Here is a 13,203-nt window from a genome sequence, read left to right as displayed (position 1 = left end):
AAGGACTGTATTTAGGTTCAAGCACACATAATGAGTAGCCTAGTAAAAGTTTTTAGTCGTTAATACTTTGTGTTTAAATGTATTATTGTTGAATGTACCGCCATAAAAACAGAGACGTGTGTTTGACTTTGGAGGAGCCCAAACCTGAACTCTGCTGAAGTTCACTGTTTTGTTTTGGTGTGTTTGGGGTTGTTTTTGAGATTTATAGTTCATTCTCAATCTCTGAGACAGAGGATAACAAACCAATGTCACATCAAGATCCATAGGGGCTTTACATGACATCACATGAGATTATTTAGCAAATGGACTTGGCCTAGTTATGAATGAAAGTTTCAGATATGAAATGGCCCTTGAGGTTATTTCTAATTATATCCCGTTTTAATAGCTTATAAATGCTAATTATGTACAAGTTTATGAGCTTTTCTTTTCTTAAAAGTGCTATATTATCAATTTCAGGCTAATTCAAAGATTCCGAGGTGCATGCCTCGTTTATTTCTCTCATAAATGTGTTAAAGGAAACCAGCTTGGGTTGCATTGGATTCCTGCCCAAATGGTAAAAAGCCTGAATGGCAAAATTCGTTTAAGGATACATGCTCAGTTAAGGCTGAATGGAGGCTGCACGTGCGAGTATTGAATTCTTGGAGACGTCACATCGTGTACAACCCACTCGGTTCGTCATTTACAACTAAACACGGGTGTAAGCTGTTCAGGTGAAAAATCGAGATAATGATGCGGTGTGTGCGCGTGTGTGTGGTAGATGGAGAGAGGCTTGTAGTTTAAAATGCGATGTGACAGCTCAGGAAAAGGGGGGATGATAAAGGCGCTGTTATTGGATCAATCTGGCCCTGAATGCCCCTGTAAAACACTTACACACACTCACGCCGTCCAGGAGCGCACGCGCACGCACGCACGCACGCGCGAAGAAGAGACGAGACGAGCACGGAGAAAGAAAAGAGTGATTGCTCGTGAAGTTATAAGAAAAGAAGAACAACACAAAAATCATATATCATGTCATATTCCTGATTATTTAACGGAGTCAACCTATCAATCACGTGACTGTTTCCTCGCGCCGGGTTAGCCTCGTCCTCATTGTTTTGACAGGGCTGAATTAAAGGAGCGCGCGAGGTGTAATTAGCGATCGATCCGGAAAAGAAAAAAAAACACTCTCTCTCTCTTTCTCTATTTTTCCCCGTGCTCTGCCTTCCCCATTAACCGCGTCTCTGACGTCACAGAGCGATTAACGTTTCTTATTGGTCCCGCGAGCAGATGGAGGAGTCCTAATGAGCTGGCTCGCGGAGAGAAAGAGCAGGGTTGACATCTCGGCTGGACCGTAAACGTGAAATACCTCGTATAGCCCCGGACTCCTCCGTCTCACATCAGACCGAACCGTGGCCGCGGGAGACGGCCGTCTGCCTGGGTTCCCCTTCTCTCCCCCTCCGCCTTCACCACCTCCTCCTCTTCCTCCCTGACTTTTTCTTTGACTGCATGTTCAGCCACACTGCCTCCCTCTGCATCTTCACTTCGGCCCCGCCGCAGCCCGGGCGAGCATGGACAGTCGGGTCCTCGAGCATCCTCACGCCCAGTTCGGAGGCTCCTTGGGCGGGCTGGTGGGCTTCCCGTACCCGCTCGGTCCCCATCACCACCACCACCACCATCACCAGCACGTCTACGAGCTCGCCACCGGGCACCAGCTGCAGTCCGCGGCCGCCGTCCCCTTCTCTATAGACGGATTACTTAACGGCTCCTGCTCGGCCTCTGTGGTCAACTCCAACCCGCTGCTCTCACCCGACAGCCAGCAGTTCAAACTCTCAGGTAGGCCTGGTTCTTTTTGTCCCATTAATACACCTGTGTGGAAACAACGCATTATGATAGGAAATATCATACGCTAGTTTTAAGAGAAATAAGGACATTTTAATGGACTTTAAAGTCGAATTACACACTTTTTAAACCTCTGAAACCAGATTTTTATCGAGAAAGTCAGTCTGCAGTAAAAATGATGTTGATTCAAAGTTTTGTAGCTTGGTAAATTAAAAAAAAAAGTTTATGGTAAAGGCTCATTTTTAATTATTTTATTATAAAACTGAAGTGGATGTGAAAATAAGGGCAAAAACTCGCCATTAGTCTCGATTAAATTGATATTTGCTGATGACTCTTTAGTATTAAATGGTCACAACTGAATTTTGTAGGTTTTGGGGTAATGTTTTTTAAAATCAAATATATAATTCCAGTTTTCCTTTAAGGTCTAGATTTAATACCATGATTTAGCACATCCTATCACAGTTTATTAGCAAACAAACATTTATAAAACAGCGGTGGGACAGTTGTCAGATTTACACTAAAATGCTGCTTTACAAGCCATTTCTGCCATGACACTCTCTCCTCTCTCTCACTCACATACACACACACACACACACTGATAAAACACACACATGCAAACACACATCTAAACAAACACACACACTTCGACCACTGCAGATTCGGGGGACCCGGATAAGGACAGTCCCGGTTGTAAACGGAGACGAACGAGGACGAATTTCACCGGGTGGCAGCTGGAGGAGCTCGAGAAGGCTTTCAACGAGAGTCACTATCCGGATGTGTTCATGCGGGAGGCGCTCGCGCTCAGACTCGACCTCGTGGAGTCCAGGGTTCAGGTAAAGACACGATTAAATAAATTAAATAGTTTAAAAAAAAAGGACTTTATTCATTGGAGAAAGAGTTTTGAGTGATTCTGATTTTATAGATAAATGTATTAATCTTTTTTTTTAATCTTTTAAATCTTCAAACGATAATTTAATATAAAAAAGCGTCACAGGGTTGTTTGTTTGGTGGTGACCCATGAAGGCCTGCTCACACTGAGATCGCTATTTGTCAATTATCAGAGCATCAATAAAGGGTCTCTTTTGAATTATGCATGGAGGCAACCTATTGATTTATGGGTTAATAAAAACAAGGCTATTTACTGAGCAAACCAAAGGGGAGAGAATGGTAACTAGTGATCTTCCTTTACCCTCAGATATATTACACTTACATATACCTGAATATAAAACATACATTCATCATCTTTAAGGTGGGTCATTTTACTGGCTAAGATATTTTAAGATAAACAATAACAACCGTTTTATAAAACGTAGGCTATTATTATTATTATTATTATTATTATTATGAAGTATCAGGCTATTATTATACTGGTACAGAAAAATAATAAAGGGATGGTCAGAGTACACAATGTTTTAAGATTATGCTATTTGTTGTGGTAAATTACATAATTTTTATATCTTTACTTACACAATTTAATAAATAATAATAATAATAAAACAAGACAAGCAATTAACGTAACAAAATGTAAATAATGATGTCATGGCGACACTGCAATCTTTCACATTACACTCTTAGAGGTTCATTAAAAAATACATTGGCAAAATAATAACAATAGTAATAATAATAATAATGATAATAATAATAATATCCCAATAGTATAACAATGATAATAATAATAAAACGCAGACATATAGAGAGCATTACTTTCTCAGCATGTATCTGTTTGTGATCCATGTAGTTTCCATGTAGGCTCTTTCTAAGTGATCCAGCTCCTCGTGCATGGCTGCATGCAGTGAACGCGGCACAGACGCAGAGCACGCTGCCGCATGTTGTTTGGGGATTTCGCTCCTAAACCTCAGATTATTGTTCCCTCAAGCTGCTTAACGCTCCTTTATCAGCGGGTTTGCGGGGGAAAGATATCACCAACATTAACAATTCATAAGCAGCGCCTTTTGTCGCACATGATGTTTCTGGCCCGTCCTTATTATGCAATGTGCGCCGATCCCACTTCTGCATGCTAAACTCCTGCCGTTATCAGCGCCCAACACGCGGCCCTGAGCGCGCCCAGAGGCCGGGCACGGGCGCTCTCAGGCGGGGGAAGCTCCCTCTGTTGGCTCGGTGTTAAGCCCCGGAGTTCTGGGTGTGAAAGGACACGCAGAGCCGGGATGTGGCTGCGTTAGCTACGGTGCAATTACGTGTAATTGGCGGACGGCCTCATTGGTAATTAACACCAGCACATGTGTACATCTGCTGCTCCACCTCTGTGACCTGTTAACCTATAATGTAGACTCCTCTTCAGATGTTTAAACGTGCTGCAAACAAAGGCTCAGACAGGCAGGCGGGACAAAGGTTCACTTGTTTCAGCGCTTTGTGGAATCTGTTTGGATTTGGAGGCAATATGGTTTTGTCCTTATCTGATAGCATCTCTGACACTGATTTATTGTCTGGCAGGTGTGAGCTCTGTTGTTGTCTGAGGCTGTTTAACACACCGTGACTGACATTTTGTCCAGCGCATCCTGCTTCAGGGGATTCATTTTCTTTAGGAATATAAATGATGAGGAACATTTGATCCAGGAATTTCACTCAAATACAGAAAAATACAGATTTAATTACAGAACAGATTTAATCAAATAATCTAAGATAGAGTTTTAAATTATCGTCCCGTGAAGTATTTTACTGCATAAATATTGGTCTGATTGTGGAGGTGTTTGTCTTCACAGCGAGACAGATGTTTTCTTATAAAGTCAAGACTTAAATTAATATTATCCTGCTTTTTAACCCCCAACTAAGTCTGTGACTGGCAATTATGTCCACTTTTGATGAATTGATCAATTTTTTTAATGATTACTGGTCTGAAAATTGTGATAAATAAGCATCACAAATCCCAGGAGCCTGTGGAGATGTCTTAAATGGGCTTTTTTTAAACATGAAAATATTTGATTAATTGTATTTTTGAGCAGAAAATGATCCAATCCGAGCTGCTGAAACAAGCAATTCTGTCTTTTTTCCCTTTTTTAACCTCTGTTTAACGAGTATTGTCCAAGTGAGATCAGAGTTCTCGTTGTCAGGGGAGACTTGGCAAATGATAAATGATTTAAATGATTAACAAACTTAATGAGGCTTAGTTATCTGGTAATCAACTAATCCATTAATCAACTCATTTAGGCCTGAAATCCAACAGAACTGCAAAAACAAGTATCGAGTATGAGTATCCTGAACTAATATTTGACATAATAGTTGGTGCATAACTACTTTAAAACAAAATAAATCCTGTTATTGTGTATGTGTGTGTTTCATATGCACAGGTTTGGTTCCAGAACCGGCGTGCTAAATGGAGAAAAAAGGAGAACACAAAGAAAGGGCCAGGGCGGCCTGCTCACAACTCCCACCCCACCACGTGCAGCGGCGAGCCCATGGACCCTGAGGAGATCCGGCGCAGGGAGCACGAGCGGTCCGAGAAGAAGAAGCGGAAACAGGAGAGGAAGCTGCTGAAGTCGCAGAACAAACTCCTCTCGGGCGACAGCTTCCACACGCCCGGGGGCTCGGAGAGCGACAGCGGCGTCTCACAGTTCACCGACAGCGAGCAGCAGCCGTCGAGCGTTAACGGGACTATTCACATCGAACTGCCAGCAACCAAGGGTGCAGGAGGACACCTGAGCGAATCCAGCTGCGACCAAACACGACACAACTTCAGCCAATTACAAAACCACCAAAACCAAAGAAGTGCAGGGGAGCCGGAGCAGGTTTCTCCGGGCAGCACGCACAGCTCCAGCCCCGGAGGCCCGAGGTCCTCCGCCCTGCAGAAACGCAACCCTTTCAGCGTGGAGAGCCTCCTCTCCGACGCCACGCCAAGACGCAAACCTCCGCTGGACTTCCCCTCGCTGCCCAGTCAGAGGACTCTAGTGGGGAAAGGTCACTTCTTGCTTTACCCCATTACCCATCAGCCCTTGGGTTTTCTAGTGCCCCAAACTGCCCTTAAGATGTCTCCGTGTCAGGACAGGCTGGGACAGAGGTATGTGCCGAGCGAGGGCAGCCCTGCTCCCTCTGACCTCTCCGGCTACGTCGCCAAGCCTCTAAGCTCGGATCATACGGAGCAGAACACGCAGCATCACCACAATCACATCAGCAATAGAGCGGAGGGAGCGGACGAGGAGGAGTGTGGAGGTCGATTCCCCGTTTCTCCTCCACCAAACAGTGCAGCTCTCTCCAGGCTGAGCTCCTCACAGTCCAGAGACGTCAGCGAGGAGACGAGTCCGAAAGTTCGGACCAACGGCTGCCAAGCTGCCGAGCCGAAAGAGAAGCGCGGAAGAGAGGAGCGAGCATCTCCAGACCTCTCCGAGCGTCTCGAGGCAAACACAGACTGTCAAGAAACACCCGGAACAGATGGAGAGGATGTCGATATGGACTAACACTTTGCAAGGAGCAAACATAAACAAAGGACCAGGAACAGCGCTCCGACTAGTCAAACATTCCCAAAGCTCTGCTGAGACACTCGAAAACATATCAGGAATCAGGAGACTTAATTCTCATCTATTTTTTAATCATAATGTGTGATCAATCCAGATGGCCGCACACAGACGCTGCGGCCGTCCCCATATGAACACCTTTTAGAAGCAGGTTCTCTCTCTCTTTTTTGGTGACCACCTTGTAAGAAACTCGGCTACAATAAAACATCCTTCACACAACAAAAATCCTCAGATATTGTAAAAACGAGAAAATATTTATATGTACACATTTTGATAAATAAAGTTATTGTTTAAATTGAATCGCTGTCTTTGCAGGATCACATTAAAGGGGGGGGGGAAAGGTTCCTGTGTGGCAGAACCTTTGGATCATGGCTGCTGGAGTTTTGTCGTGTTACAGCAGATAAATCCTTCTTTTCCTGTGTGTAGTGAGCCGGAGCTGCAGCTTTAAGTCCGTCTGGCTGTTTGTATTTATTGCTTTAACAAATTTATTCATTTGAAAGGCCGAGCTGGAATGAGGTTAGTGGCCGCGGGCTATAGGACCCTGCGCCTCCTGCTGAGTTTTGATATGAAAGTAATTATTTTCCCACTGGCTGCCGCGGGTCTCGAGGCAGTTTTTTTTCCTCCTTCCAGCCCAAAGGGTTATTAGACATTACCGATTTCTAGTGATATGGAATCACATAAACTTCCTACAATAATAGAATTAGCATGAAAGGCAGGGGTGTCAAATTGAAATGGGAAAATAATAGCCTCGCCAGCTGCAGCGTGTGTGTGTGTGCGTGTTTGCGAGAGGCGCGCGTGAGGGCGCATAGTCTATTGAGCGCGAGGAGGAGGCGGATGAGATGGTGCGAGATTCGTGGGGCGGAATTTTCATGAGCTGCCGCGGTTGTCAGACGGCCCTTGTAGTCGGCTATATTAAGATAGATGTTCGATGATATCCCTCATTGTTCTGTCGCTTATATTGATGTTGCTGCGTTATCGCCCTATTGATCATGTGTCGCACATAATAGGACAGGCGCGCGCCCGTCTGCCTGCGCCTTTTTACAAAAGCGCCTGGGCCCCTCGTCATTTGTTCTAATAGGACTGTGAGTCCCCCGGGGGGAGACAGATAAAGATATAGGGGAGGAAGAGGGAGAGAGGAGGAGGAGGAGGAGGAGGAGGAGTGATGTGCCGGGCTTGCATTAATAATAATTTTTTGACCAATTGTTGGCTGAGCTCATAAAAAGTGAGGCGGAAGAAAGAGAAAGTGAAGAATGGCTGAATTAGGCGCCGAAGAGAAAGCAAGATTCTCCTTAAATGTACAGGTGTGTGCCCCCACGTGCGCTCTCTGGACGTGCACGCGCGCGCGGGTTTAAGAAAGACTGTGTTTGGCTTATGGAGTGTAAACGCCACCAATTCCCCGGAAACTGAAATCCCAATTATTAAAACCATTAATTCTGGCGAGGCAGCGCGCGGAGGAGCCGTGCTGACAGGCCGGCTAAATATCCCTGATCCCTCCCGGTCACCTCGCCTTTATTTGCAAATAAATTGAGGCGGATCCGAGGGACAGAGCTTTACTTTGCTGCGCCGACCTAAAATGAATTTCCGTGCCTGAGTCCCTTTAATAATATTTACATAATTTTCGCTCAGTGACTCTGCTATTTGCGCTGAAGGAAGCGGGGGGCTTATAGGAAAATAATTAGACAAGAGCACGAGGAGGGAGCGAGAGTGAAAAACAGCACGAGGAGGAGGAGGATGGGTTAAGACCCGAGCTCAACACTAAATTCCCAGACAGCTAAAATCAATGAAAGTAATAACCCTATTATTTAATTCATAAGGACATTATTTTCCCATAAGGCCTCGGGAAACGTCCCCTTCGACCGAAACAATCACATTAAATCGTTCATTCCGCGCGCGCTCTGTGAAATTTCTACTTTTATTCTCTCTTTTTTTTGGAGGGCGAAACGCTTTATTATAATCGGTTCGTTTCAGGAGTGCGATTAATTAGAAAAATACAGGTTTGATCCCCTTCAGGAAGGCCTTTTTAGTGGCGAACGAGACACACGCGCCTGTAAAGAGCGTCTTTGTTGTTCCAATTTATCCGAATAATTAAAGAAATAAACTGAAAATAGGATCAGCACTTTACTGTTAAAAATCTGTGGACACCGGAAAGGACTCTGCGTTATCAGAGGTAACATATCTGATGCTTTACAAACACTTTAAACATCCAGGTAAACACAAGTGTGTGTGTTAATGATCATTTAGGCCTTGCATATCTTCAAGCATCTCAGATATCTACAGTGTTTGGCTTTATTTAAGGTCAGGGAATTATTTCCTGTATGTCTGTATAGCTTTACTGAATATGGACATTATGACCTCTTTAACCAAATTTGACCTTTTAGATATAGAAATAGAAACAGATCATAATCCAGCAATGAAGATAAGCTCCGGAAAAAGGCTTTGATAGGTTCTTATGTTGGTTGCTTTTGGACATTATTTTACAGGTTTTAGAGTTTAGTGACTATTTATAATAAAGAATTACATCAAGCTGCAGGTTAAATGTCCAAACAAGAGAAAAATGTAACTTTTTTTGTAAATTTTGGCAAGAAAATATGAGAAATATGATCCATCTATTCAGTTTTAGGCCCAATTATCTAGTCTAAAGGATACAACATGAAACAGGAAGTAAGCTCTGAGTGGATATGGGTGAGAGGAAGAGGAGAGAGAGAGGAAGAGGAGAGAGAGAGAGGAGGAGGAGAGAGAGGGGGGGGGGGGGGGTGTTTAGGTGGCACCAACACAAACGACCAATCGATCAAACCGAGCCTGGCCCGGTCCGGCCCTCCCGCTGTGTCCGTGCCGCTCATGCATCACACTTTATGAATTCAATTTCAACCGGGAGAAATTTTCAATTTGAGCGCGCGATCATTACGGCGTGGGGGGATAGCGTAAATTGTTTTTGCTCTATTATGCATTCGGACGCCATCATTTTTCTTTCTAATTACCGAGGTGTCAGCGCGGCCTGTCACCCGGGCGCTGATTTTCAATTTAACTGATCATCATACATTCATTTTCCCATTTGATAAATCTGCTATCTAGACGCGCCCGCCATGCCCGGAATATTAAGCGGCGCCGGGGCGCGGTAATAGGGGGATGTGTATGCGGCAATGAGCGCGGATCAGCCAGCTAATTTAGCACCTTCCACATTCCCCGTCTCCATCCCCCATCTCCAATTCTCAAGAGGAGGCAAGAAAAAAGAGGAAGGAGGAGAGGAGTGCTATGGCTGCCCAGCCTCCAAGAGCGAAGAAGAAGAAGCAGACCCTGAGGTTAGAAAGAATCAGAGAAATAAAATCAGAGAAGAAGAGACGGTCCTCCAATCCGCGCGCAGTTTAGAGGCAGGATTAATTAACGCTAATTGGGTTCTTCAGCACGTGTTATTCTTATTTAATAGAAACAAATTTGCACTATTAATTATCAACTTAATTTCAAGGAGCTATTAGGCTACAGCCCCCCTACCTCCACCTTCTCCTCCACCCCTCCCTGGCTCTCCATCAGCTCCCCTCCTTCAGAGTAAACGAGCAGCTTTTGTCACGAAGGTTTGCGCGTCTTTGATCCGGACTGAACGGGCCTGCAGCCAACATCACACAGCGAGGATGCTGTCAGACCTGCTTCATTCAGAAACACATGCTGATATATTGTAGTGCCTCTTACAGACAACACTGGGCCACGGAAGAGCATGAAGGCTGTTATTAATGTCACTGCTTTTTATTTATGAGGGCAGGTCTGCGGTGCAAAGACTCCCAGGCCAAATATATACTCTGTCTTTTGTTCTGCAAACATATATGTGCACATATCATTCACAAACTCGAGCACTTTAGCATGCTGTCCTATGGGAAGTACTGTAAAATATAGTTATAATGTAATGATCCAGACTGATGAGACCGTCAGATGTGAATGAAAGCTCTTTAAGATGTTTTTAAACTTTTATTTCCCAGGTTAAGAAATAAACTTTCACAATGTGACAAGCTAAAAATAAAGAAATAAAATGAGCTTTTTCCCTTAAAATAAGTTGAAAATAATCAAGGCCTCAATTTGATTTGTTTAAAAGCACCTGAAACTTCTTTAAACAATTTACACATTAAAAGAATCCTCATTAAACAGGATTAGAAGTGGTTAAACACTTTATCAGCCTGTTAGCCGAACGTCTCTTTCACATGAAGGAGTTGTGGGTTTATTTTTAATCTGTGTGGGCTCCTGGAGACGCTTTAACATCTTACAAATCACACGCAACAATGTTTTACTTCTTCATGACCGACTCATCCTGTGAAGAATGCTTATAAACACCATTTTAACAGGTTCTGTTGGGGCTCTCAGAGCCTCCAGTTGTTTCACTAAACACAATGAATTACATAACATGTAGGCCTATAAGTGAGTGGTGTTGAAAGCATTTTAACCCGACGTTACACCTCTCAGATTTATTTTTATGAAGATTTGAATGTGATTTAAAGACTTGTCAGCAAACAGGAAGAATATTTGTTCATGTGTCGCTCTTAAAACACATAAAACATGAACACTGAGTGTTAGAACAAAGCTGTACGGTCATTTTCTGCTTGTTGTGCAAACTGCAAGTTTTATCTACATATTAGGTTTTAGTGAGGTCAGTAAAAAGGTAAATACACATTTCAGGAATAAAAATGTTGGATTTTGCAGGTGTTCATTTCACAGAAACACACAGAAACAGAAACACACACACACACACACACACACACACACACTAGAATCTCCAAACAAACACCAATGTCAACAAACACAAGGGTTAATCTGCTCTCTCCTTTTGCTTTTTCTAGACGCTGACTGAAACACAAACACACACACACACTGCCTCTGACTGTACTTATTGGCATTTAAACAAGGTGGTCTTATTGTTGTGTGTGTGTGTGTGTGTGTGTGTGTGTGTGTGTGTGTGTGTGTGTGTGTGTGTGTGTAATGAACGTTTATGGGCACAAAGCAGCTTTGGTTTTGTCGTGCTCTTTGTTTCATTAGCCCAGTGGTTGTAATAAATGCCAACGAGCCAACGGGATAGATTTTAATTAAGTCGGTGAGAGATGAGTGGAGTGACACAGGAAGGGGGAGGGGAGGGGGTGCACGTGGAGGTGGAGCGGGACAGCTTTTCAATAAATCGGTTGGCTCAGGGGTTAGTCGGTGATTTCCTCGGCAGAGTGTTGCAGGCCGAGCAGGACTCGCAGTAATTTGGTTGATAAATCAGCAGCGTTTGGGGCACGCAGCCCTCCGCGCGCCCGGTTGGTTCCGCGTGTGATTTATGTGTTACCCGGGGGTCGTACACAGGCTCGTGACAGTCCACGATGAATTAACCAGCAGCCCCGCGCGCGCCTAATGAGCGGGTATTACTGCGCACACACCTCTACAGTGTGAGGAACGAGGCTGGCATGCGACCCTTCCTCATCCTCACCCTCCCTCCACTGTGCCCTCCCCGAGGTGTCGCATCGATTCAGCATCACAGAGTTGAACACACACTCACGTGGAGAGAACGTGTGTGTTATTTATCTGTAGTGTATGGGACAAAGTGTTCGATACCCGTCTGACACCAGCTGATTGGGGTTAACTGAAGCATAGAAGTGACAGACACAGGTCCGGACAAAACATTCAAACTGAACCATTTCATCACATATTGATCACCAATACTGACGCTGTATGTTTCTGTTCCACTGCCTGGGCTGCAGGTCCGGTGTTTTTAAAGGACAGTCATGGTGGAACTCATTACTTAAGCTACAAGGCAACACAATCCTGTAGGATACAACTCCATCAAAATGAGACTTAAAGACGCGAATAACAAGTCATTAGCAAATATGTACCAGTATCAAAGCTCAGTACAAGTGTATTAGGTCAGATCAGGCCCCGCCCACAGAAAGGTCCAGTGATTGGGCCCTCCCTAAACCTGAGTTATATATAGAAATAGAAATACATGCGCCTTCTCTCTCAACATTGTCAACTAAAATCAATCACAAAATTAGTTGCCAGCAAATGTAATTGTCAATAAGTACTTTTTTAGGTCATGCTGTGTGCAGACATAACGTGGTTTTCCAGAGCTGTGTTGCTGAGGGGTGAGCCCTCTCGCATCCTTACTATCTCTGCTGAGAGTTGAACATGCAAAACAGCGACGGGGAAGCGTCAGGTAAACATTAAATATTAAAATGGCGGCGGCCGATGCAACATGCTATGCTAAAGTCTGGGAGCGTTTCACCCTCAACGCTGCAAAAAAAGGATCGCCTGCAGGATTTGTGAAAGGACCTTGCTTATCGCAGAAGCACTTTGTCGTTGGTTTTAAATGGACAAAAACTTGATTTATTTATCTGTTGTATCAGTAGGAGCCAAATCAGCAGCAACGTTTATTAAAGGACATATTTTTAAATGAAGAACTCATATTTATTGTCTTTATGGTTAGTTAGCGCACGCTAAAAATAACCTTAAACTCCATGTAAAAGCTGATAGCTTAATAAGAGCCATTAAGTCATTGTGCAATTCATCATCTGATTAGTTGATTAATCATTTTAATAATTAGTTAGTTGCAGCACTACTCTCAACATGACCCCCAACATAAACACATGCAGGACTCATGTACTACAGGCACCGCATCTTCATTATCCACAGAAGGAACCTTAAGTTCAGGTGTTAGTGTTGGGCCGCCAGAGGTCACAGTAAGTCTAAAACCGCCAACGGGTAAAATTGACCCGCTATTAGAATGTATTGATTTTCAAAGTACAAGGTTCATTTATTTATCATTTTACTACACAAAGCTGTGTAATGAAATGTCTTTATGCAGCTTACAAAATGACAACATGACAATGAAATATATCACAATAAACTTTCGTCATCTGCTTTGACCTTTGACCCTAGAGTTAGTTACAGCCACCAGTGTGTGCAAATG

General features: G+C 43.8%; 1 protein-coding gene across 1 annotated transcript; it reads left to right on the top strand.

Annotated features, from left to right (window-relative positions):
* Window positions 1-1,547: 1,547 nt before the first annotated feature.
* On the top strand, window positions 1,548-6,543 carry LOC138595151 (homeobox protein unc-4 homolog). The gene is made up of 3 exons (XM_069666492.1): window positions 1,548-1,812; window positions 2,476-2,651; window positions 5,124-6,543. The coding sequence occupies exons 1-3, from the start codon at window positions 1,548-1,550 to the stop codon at window positions 6,225-6,227; spliced, it is 1,545 nt and encodes a 514-aa protein (XP_069522593.1). The 3' UTR covers window positions 6,228-6,543.
* Window positions 6,544-13,203: the final 6,660 nt, after the last annotated feature.

This window comes from Semicossyphus pulcher, unplaced genomic scaffold (assembly GCF_022749685.1).
Source record: "Semicossyphus pulcher isolate SPU_LCO1_2020_fin unplaced genomic scaffold, fSemPul1.0.p SCAF_17, whole genome shotgun sequence".
In the NCBI taxonomy this organism is placed as follows: domain Eukaryota; kingdom Metazoa; phylum Chordata; class Actinopteri; order Labriformes; family Labridae; genus Semicossyphus; species Semicossyphus pulcher.
Note: the sequence above shows the minus strand (reverse complement) of the source record. Positions and strands in the feature narration are given on the sequence as shown.